The sequence below is a fragment of the Echinops telfairi genome, unplaced genomic scaffold, assembly GCF_000313985.2.
Source record: "Echinops telfairi isolate 266 unplaced genomic scaffold, ASM31398v2 ScPeMD7_12;HRSCAF=54, whole genome shotgun sequence".
NCBI lineage: Eukaryota > Metazoa > Chordata > Mammalia > Afrosoricida > Tenrecidae > Echinops > Echinops telfairi.
The window spans coordinates 107723-116487 of record NW_022103909.1 but is presented as its reverse complement, the minus strand read 5'-3'; the positions used below and the strand labels follow the sequence as shown (position 1 = coordinate 116487).

Sequence of the window (8765 nt, the reverse complement as noted above, 5' to 3'; positions counted from 1 at the left end):
GGGCACCATCAGCTTTCTTCACCACATTTGCTTATTCACCCGCTTTGTCTTCAGCGGTTCTGTCGGGAAGGTGAGCATCATAGAATGCCAATTTACTAGAAGAAAGTATTCTTGTGTTGAGGGAGTACTTGCCAACACCAAACTCTTGTCAAGAGGTTTCACTTTTGTATTCTGTATCGTTGACAATTACTGAGTAGAAAAGAATGGTCGTTTTGTATTCTTTGTCGTTGACAAGCCTTGTAGACTACACTTACACGTGAACATAGTGGTGGGACCGGGTTTGGCTGGCACTGATGAGAAATGGGCTGGGTGCCCATTGGGAGAGGAAGAAGGTGGTCCCCTAGGAGTCTCCATGTCAGTGGGTCAGCAGGACAGACCTCATGCCCCCTCACAGTCAAGGGCTGGCAATATCCTCAGGGTAAAATACACACATACCCGCTGCTCCTAGCACAGTGCCGCCAACAGACATGTCAAGAATACAGGGGTCCTTTGAGAAACACGCTTCAAACTCCCAGGGTAGTTTTTGTCCGTGCCACGTGGCAGATGGTCTGCGCGTGAGCAGTTGGTCCGAGGGAAATTGGGTGTCCCAGTGCAGTGACCTGTTGTAGGTCTCGTGCACTTCTGCTCACCTGACCAGCACCACGGGGCTCACACGGTGTCACCCGTGATGCTGAAAGGGTACCCCGGAAGCTGAGAAAAGCCAACAGGTTAGAACAATACATCGAATTGCTTGATAATGCCTCCTGGATTGAGGTCCGCATCTGCGTGGCCCGCCACGGCGAGCTGAATGAACCCAGCATGAGGACCACGGTACACATCGAAGGAGATGTGTGGAGCTATCCCTGCAGCTAGGACCCCGAGTCCCAAAGAGTCACTGCCATCTAGTCAGTGCTGACTCAAGTGACCCTATAGGACAAGGTAGAACTGCCCTGTGAGTGTCCGAGACGGTAAAGCCCTGTCTGTCTCCCAGGGAGCCACTTTTCGTTTTAAACAGCTGACCTTTCCGGTCGCAGCCCAGCCCAGAACCACTATGCCACCAGGGCAGCTAGGACAGTCGGCTCAGAAACCTGGCACTCTCTTGGAAATAACCTTTATAGCTCGTGTTGTAACTGCACCTCTTCTGGGGACTCTGTGGATAGTGCAGATATGGAATACGTGTTCATCGACCGTTTGTGTTACCAGTGAGGCTTCAGGAAACAAGAGGCTCTTGGAAGTTTAAGTTTCGGGGGAGTCAGAAGTTGCCCTCGAGTTTTCTGCTGTGCGGGGCAGGGAAGTGCTGTCACCCCGCGTTGTTGGAGAAGCGGCTGTGCTGGTTTATTCGCTTGGTCTCTATTTAAATGAGTAAGTCATTCGTTCCATTCCTGTTGAGCTGAGCGAGGGCCACCTGGAAAGCAGCAGGCTGTGGATGTGACAGTGACGCTCTTTGAAGGGAAGCCGGGTTTTTTTGTTTTTCGTTTTGGTAGCCGGGTGTAAAAGGTAGCTCTGTAGGCCTGTCTTGCCCCCTGCCCTGCCAGGTGACCTGACACCTTATCTCCTTTCAACTTAGGCAAGTCTCCTGGCTTGTGAAGGCCTATCAGGTGTGAGTTTGGTCCCCACTGCAGCCAGCAAGAAGATGATGCTGAGCCAGATTGCCAGCAAGCAGGCCGAGAATGGCGAGCGGGCAGGTAGCCCTGATGTGCTGAGGTGCTCAAGTCAGGTACAGCGCTTGAGTCCCCTGTGGCGCCTGGGGGTCGGGTGGCCCAGGCTCGCTGGCAGAAGATGCCCTGCTTGGAGTCCTCAGTGCTTCCACGTAGGGAAGTGGGGAGAAGGGGCCCAGCTGGGGAATGCGTGGATGTGGCTGTCGCAGGGTGCTGACGAAGGCCTTCTCCCCGCACACACTAAGACCAGGGTCGGTAGGAAGGAGGAGAGCGGGCACTTTCTCTGAGCCTTTGTGTCAGTGTTTGCCTGCAAGCGGCAGCTGGCTTCCTGCCTTGGAGTCCCAGATGGACTGTGAGTGTGGATTTGATTTGTATTCAAAGGGCCACCGAAAAAACACCGATAAGTCCCGGAGCCGCAAGGATGATGACAGCCTGGCTGAAGCCTCTCACTCAAAAAAGACTGTTAAAAAGGCAGGTAATGGGGTCACCCCTGGACTTGTGTTCCCCTGGTGCCTCAGCTTGCCACCTTGTTCCACACTGTGGCTCCTCACAGCGAGTAAGTGTGCCACTCTGACTTCACCCAGAAACCACGGTGCCAGTCGGGGCATCTCTGCCCTCTCCAAACGCCCTTGCTGAGGGGGAAGAAGAGGGGTGGGGTAGGTAGGGGATCCTTTGGCAGGCGCCCCTCCCAGCCCTATTCAGTGTTGGGTTGGATAAGGCAGACAGCTTAACCCCCACACTTTCTGCCCCAGAAGAGGGTCTCTTGATGCTCAGCGATGGAAGGTGGCACCATCTTTAGTCAGCAGAGAAAAGGAAGCCAGGCCGCGCGCCCGGGTCCCATTGGCGGGCAGCTAGCTGGAAGAGGACACAGTAGAACGGTCTCCCCAGGGAAGCCAGAGGAGTACTACCCTCCTGACATGCCTGATTGTTGCCCCCAGGTGGTGGTAGTGGAGCAAAATGGTTCTTTTCAAGTAAAGAGCCCCAAAAATTTTATTTGTGAACACTGCCTTGGAGCCTTTAGGAGCAGTTACCACCTCAAGAGGCACATCCTTATTCACACCGGTAAGTCCCTTGTCCACATTTCAGAGGGAGGGGTCCTCTGCGGCTCGGTGTTTGTCGGGTGGAGCGCCCTCGCAGGGTTTATTTTAAAGGGCGCACATTAGAGATGGAAGAAGAAGGTAAGTGAATGAGGCCCAGGGATTCCATGACTGCTGTCTGGTGCCGCTGGGACCAGCGTCTTGAGGGCTCCTCCCCCTTGTGGAAGCTTAGGAGTCTGTGTATTGCTAAGTGCTAACGAGCGCAGGGGGGAAACCTGGAATGAGTTTATGTGCCTCCTGGCCCTCACTCCCTTCTTGGCCTGAACCAGGTGAGAAGCCATTTGAGTGTGACGTGTGTGATATGCGCTTCATCCAGAAGTACCACCTGGAGCGTCACAAGCGTGTACACAGTGGCGAGAAGCCTTACCAATGTGAGCGGTGTCATCAGGTAAGACTCCACACGCCGACCGCCCCTGAACCCAGGCCACGCTCTACATCCGCCTGGGCCAGGGGTCACCTGACGTTCCTTCCCCTCAGAACGAGGTGTGTCTTGCTTTGCTTGATGCGTCTGGTGGGGGTGGGGGCCATTCCAGGAGTCATCTTTCGTCGTAACTGCATTTCCTCCACCCTTGCTCTGCGCCCAATGCGGCAATGCGCTCCTTCACAGAGAGGGTCTCATCCAGTCCTCAGCCGCGGCGGCGGCGGCTCTGTGAGTCTGTTGTCAGCACCCTTCGTTCCATATTGGGGCACCTGAGGTTCAGAGAGGTTGAAGTGTCTCAAGGACACAGCAGACAAAAGCCAGAGCCAGGGCTGGGCCCCCACTGCACAGCTGCACATCCAAGGAAAGAAGTTGGGTGGTGGGGGTGGGGGGGTGTCTGCTCTGATGAGAGGATGAGAACCAGGACCAGGATTAGGGAAGAACAAAAGCTGGGAATGGGAACAGCCCGCCCCCCTCCGGGCTGCTCTCACGGGTCTCCAGCATCGCTCCACACTCGTACATCAGAGACTTTGTCCTGCCAGTTCTCCCCACCTAGAGCTTCTGTACCTGCCTCAAGCTGGATACTCTGTCAGCCCCCACCCCCACCCCATCTTACAGCTTCACAGCTGTCAAGTCACTTGCCCAAGGTCACGCGGGTAGAAGCCGAGTCGGGGTTCAGGCCTGGGCTCTCGGGCTCCAGCGCTTGCCTGCCTGACCCCTGTACTTCCCCCACCTGGGGCATACTCAGGAGACCGACCTAGGACTGTGCTGTGTCAGTAGGGCGGAGCGGCTCCTCTTTGGCACTTAACCCTTCCTCTCTTCTCAGTGTTTCTCTCGGACAGATCGATTACTCAGACACAAACGGATGTGCCAAGGGTGCCAGTCCAAGACTTCCGACGGGCAGTTTTCTCTATAGACGCAAGGGGCCCCAGGTGGTGGGAGTGTTCAGAAGACTCTCCCGAAGAGCTTTCCCTCTGTGGTCCACAGTCCCACCACCCCAAGTCTGTACCTGCCCCTCCTGGGAGAGGACCCCAGGAGGCCCGAAGAGTGCATCAGGAGGCAGCAGCCCCAGAGCCTCAGTGTGTAAATAATCTGAGACGATGAGTATCTCGGGGACGTTCTACAGCATTCCTGGGTGGGGGAACTAGTCCCTGGACCCTCGGCTGGGGCCACGCGAGGGGGACTCCGGGTACAGGACCAAGACTGAAGTGTGGCTCCCACAACCGTGGACTCCAGCTGGCAGCTGAAAAGGAACAGACTGGGGAAAGGGACTTTCGTGCTTTTGTTTGTTCAAAGGCAGTTCAGGCAGACTGGATGTCGCAGAGTCCCGGTACAGAGCAGGGACTGCAGCCCTCCCTCCCCCCAACGGACTTTGTAGTTGCAGCTGACCCTCAGCACTCCGCAGCCCTGCCCTCGCCTCCTGCTTGACGGGGGACAGGTCAGGAAGGGCCGCTGTGCTTACTTGGGCTTCCTCGTGCATTGTGGGCACAAAGGAGGGACAGTGGAGAAGCAGGCAGGGGCTGGGTCCAAGAAGAGTGGCGGGCACCTCTTTCTTCCTCAGGGGACAAGCAGGAGTGGTTTCCACGGTTGCTGCACTGGCCCGTGTGACACACAGGTACCTGATGGGCTCAGCTCAAGTGCCTTTTGAAGGAAGCTTGGGTGGGAGTGGCCCATACAGCCCTTTCCCTTCTCTGTGGACAGTTGATGTTGGAGATCGTTTGCGGCTACCTCACTGCCCTTGACTCCTCCAGCGGGCGGTCTGTGTTGAACTGGAGTCAAGGATATCAGAGTGGGCTCTCTCCCCGTGCCCTCTGGGGAGCAGCCCCAGACGAGCCCCAAGCTGGAGAGCAGCTGGTGAAGAAACTGAGGGATCGGATGCCCCTGGCGTGACCGGTGGGCAGTCGGAGCTGTCGTGCCTGCCCGAGTCCTATCACTGTATTCGGCTACAGACGACCGATCTGACCTTTTGTCCCAAAGATGGACTTGGTTTCTTCTTGATGACCATTCCTTGCAACAGCAATTGGTGGGGGTGGGCAGAGCCAGCTGCGGAGAAAGGCCTGACGGAGAGTTGAAATGTGTGTAGGTTTTATTCTTAACCAATATTCTTTGCTCCTCACTTCTCCCACAGTACCACCCTTTTTACTCCCCGAAAAGTGATCCGGGGGTGTGTTGGGGAGCAGGGGCGTGAGTGTTCGTGATTGTGTGGTTGAATGAGATGGCATAGTATTGAGCCAAACCCTTCTCAGGCCCTCACCTTTGGGGAGGGGAGGATGAGCATAAAACAGCTGCCTCCGTCCCAAACATGAGGGGGGGCGGGGGCGGGGGCTGAGGTCCAGGAGGAGCTGAGAAACTCCGTGTATGGTAAAGGAAAATTTTGTTTGAGAGGGTTTTTAAAAATTGATTCAGCAGGCTGGTGGTTAGGATGTTTCTAGCTAAATCAGGAGCTTGTGAGCGTACGTTTCCTAAGGTGAAACGAAAACCTCTCTTCCTGCAGATCCTTACAGAGGTGCTGGGGGTCGGGTGACCTCCGCTGTCACCTGCCCCCAACCTGTTGGGGACAAGGCAATGGGTTAATAATCATGGAGACTGGGTGACCTGGCAGCAAGCTGTTCAGTGGGGGTTTCATTTCCCAGCTCTCTCGAGGGACCTCTGAGTATTTCAGGCAGGCGGCCCTCAGGCTTACCTTGGGGAAGACGCTGGGCAAAGCGTGTGCTGCCGTGCCCTCTCCCAGCTTTGGGCTGACACTCCTGTTTGCCGGGCTCTAGAACCTAGACCTCTGCCCGTGGTCTCAGCCTGTGGTCCCTGCCAGCAGGGACCTCTCTGCATGTGAGCCAGCCCCTTTCCTGTTACAGGGCCCTGATGGGGCTGGGATTCTTCTCTGTCACCCCTGGGGGGCAGGATACATTTTAAATAATTGCCCTCCCAAAAGGTTTTTTGTTTGTTTTTTCATAAGAAGTCTCTCCCTTCCACTTACAGCCACTTGTGATTGGGGGTATGTGTGGTAGGGATCCCCAGCGTGGTCTGTAACCCGAATGTGTGTCTACTTGTGTGCATCCGTGTGCACGCACTAGATCAGAGTTTGCCCTGACCGTGCATGCTGGCTTCCTGCTGGCGTGGCGTGGGGTGAGGAAGGGCACGCGGGCCCTGTGTGCTAAGGACTGACGGGCAGGAAAGGCCTGGGAGCTGTGTCTCGGTGCTGCTGTTCTAGGCCAATGGGAGTGTGAGGATAGAGGAACACGTGGGTTTGGAGGAGTGAGTTTTAGGGCCCAGAACCCCACCTTGTATCCCAGAAAACCACAGGCCCCCTGATCCAATGCCCCCCTCCCCCCCTTTCCTTCCAGTGGGGCCAGGCCTAGCACTGGAAGGATGCCTCAGGTGTATTTGAAGTGAGGGAGAGGCAAGACTGGACGGGTGCCCAGAGACCAGGTTGTAGACTTTGGGGATCTGGGAGAGTGGTCCCAGTTTCCTCTGGGAGGGCTGCTGCCCAGCCCCGCTAAGTCTTCTCTGTCCACTCTCAGCAGCCTCTTGTTATCTCCTAGCTCCTGATCTACCCCAAGGCTTGACATGGGGGGGGTTATGTGAGTAGTGGGGTCCCACCACAACTTTCAACCCCCCCCCCCCCAGCTCTAGGCCTCTGCTGTGGCCCTGGGGCTGTTATCTTCAGCAGATACCCCACCCCCACCCCCTAACCTTCCTCTCCAACACCACCACCCCTTTTTTTTAATATACTTATTTTGCTATTGAGGGTGGGGATATCAAATGAACAAGATCACTTTTGAATGGTAGTTTTTATAAGATGTTATAAACTTGTATCTTTTTACCATTAAAGTGCAGTGTATGTTCCTTTGTGGTATATTTAGGATATTTAAATAAAAAGAAAACAGGGTTTTTCTACATATTTCTCCTCTTTGGGAAAAACAGTCTCTTAGGAAGCATTTCATGGGGGTCAGAGGGGTCCTCCTTCATCCCTGCAGGTCTGACCCCCACACACCTTTGAGTGACCTAGAGACCGCTTCAGAGGGGCAGTAAGCAGCATGACAATGTGTGCAGTAAGACAGGATGGGGTGCCCTTACGTCTCAGGCTCATAACGACCCCATGCCCGATGAGGAGAATTTCCCAGCCCAAGCCACGGCACAGTCGTGGTATCTGAGCCCGGTGTCGTACCCACGGTGTGGTTCCATCGCCTGGAGGATCACCCTCTCTCTTCTCTGTCTACCAAGCACGACGCCCTTCTCCAGAGACTGAGCCCTCTTGAGAACTCATCCAAAGTAGCCTAAGACAAATTGCCCCTAGGGTTCTCTGGCTGGGCACTTGTCCAAGGGCAGACAGCCTCATCTTTCTCTCTTGGCATAACTGGTGGGTTTGAACCACAAACCTTGCAGATGGCAGACCATAGCATAACCCACAATGCAACCAGGACTCCTGGGCACCACGATGCCACATTTCTTAGAGTGGGACCTCTCGCCCTCATGCATCAGAATCGGGACCCTGCATTCACTAGCGCCCCTCCAGGCCTGGTGAATCAGAATGTTCCCCAGCCTGTCTGTCTCAGGACTGCACGTTGAAGTTTCAGAAGAAATGACCAGGGCCTTGCTGGTGCCCAGGGCACCCCTTCTGCTGTAGCATGGGGGTAAAGCACACTGACAGCAGAGCTCTGATGGAAGGTCCTTTATTGTCCACGTGAGGTAGGAAGTGAGGTCTTGGCAGTGGAAGGCCATCCTCCTGGGCACCACTGAAAATGAAGCCTGCTGGAGACTGCCACACTGCTCCCAGACGGACCCACTGCTCCACAGGGTGCCCAGGGTGTGCGTCTGCCTGCTCCTCAGGGAGCGGGGCGCACATTCCCCTGGTAGTGGGGGTTGATGGTGGTTGTGATGGCGCTTTGGTAGAGAGGATTGTTGTCCTGGGCAAAGAGGCAGGGAGTCAGGCCAGGGTGCCTGCACCTGCACCCCCTTTAGCCCTGGGATGCCAATCTAGAGCATAGGACCCTGGCGCGTTGGGTCGGAGGGTACATGCGCAGAAAGACTGCAGCCAGGGCAAGCAGGCGAACCGCCCCGAGCGGCAGGAGCAGCCGCTCTCACCTGCTTCCAGCTAAGCTGCTGCTGCTCCTTCTCAAAGCGACTGAATTCCCGGCGGTCATAGATTTCCACTGAGACCCGATAAGCCAGGACCAGCCCCAGTCCCACGGCCACAATGCCCCCCACGCAGCCCAGCACAATGGCCTGGGTGTAGTCTGCTCCCTCTGCGGGGGAAGAAAAGAGGCTACCCACACTTGGAGGGGTGAGGCATAAGGAGAGCTGGATAGTTGTCTCCTCTGCCCCCAACCCTGCTTGGCACTGAAAGCAAAGCGGGCCCTCGGGGACCCAAAGTGACCCCTAGGACCCAGTGCCTCTGCCCTGGCCTGTGATGCACAGGTTCAAGCCACCCAGCCTGCTTTCCCATCTCCCCTTTACCTCCCGCTTCAGAGGCCTGAGCCCCGACCCTCAAACACGAGCCGCACACTCACTCTCTTCGGGTCTCACTCTCAGCCTGACACTGCCGCCGGCCTCCTCCACCAAGAAAAAGAACGGCTGGTTGTCCACGGTCCTCTCTCTGCACCAGCCATCCACCAG

General features: G+C 56.0%; 2 protein-coding genes across 2 annotated transcripts in view; one reads left to right on the top strand and one right to left on the bottom strand.

The window, feature by feature from the left end:
- ZNF740 (zinc finger protein 740) overlaps positions 1-7046 on the top strand; it is a 10814-nt gene extending 3768 nt beyond the window's left edge. Inside the window, exons 2-6 of the mRNA XM_004711343.2 lie at positions 1547-1696; positions 2019-2108; positions 2576-2699; positions 3004-3122; positions 3979-7046. Coding sequence (XP_004711400.1) covers positions 1547-1696; positions 2019-2108; positions 2576-2699; positions 3004-3122; positions 3979-4068 — 573 coding nt within the window. The 3' untranslated portion in view covers positions 4069-7046. The remainder of the gene's footprint in view (positions 1-1546; positions 1697-2018; positions 2109-2575; positions 2700-3003; positions 3123-3978) is intronic.
- A 779-nt stretch (positions 7047-7825) lies between these two features.
- The window catches only part of ITGB7 (integrin subunit beta 7), an 8617-nt gene continuing 7677 nt past the window's right edge, over positions 7826-8765 (bottom strand). Inside the window, exons 13-15 of the mRNA XM_030884743.2 lie at positions 8660-8765; positions 8235-8395; positions 7826-8056 (exon numbers count right to left, since the gene is read on the bottom strand). The exon at positions 8660-8765 is cut by the window's right edge and continues 1 nt beyond it. Coding sequence (XP_030740603.1) covers positions 7976-8056; positions 8235-8395; positions 8660-8765 — 348 coding nt within the window. The 3' untranslated portion in view covers positions 7826-7975. The remainder of the gene's footprint in view (positions 8057-8234; positions 8396-8659) is intronic.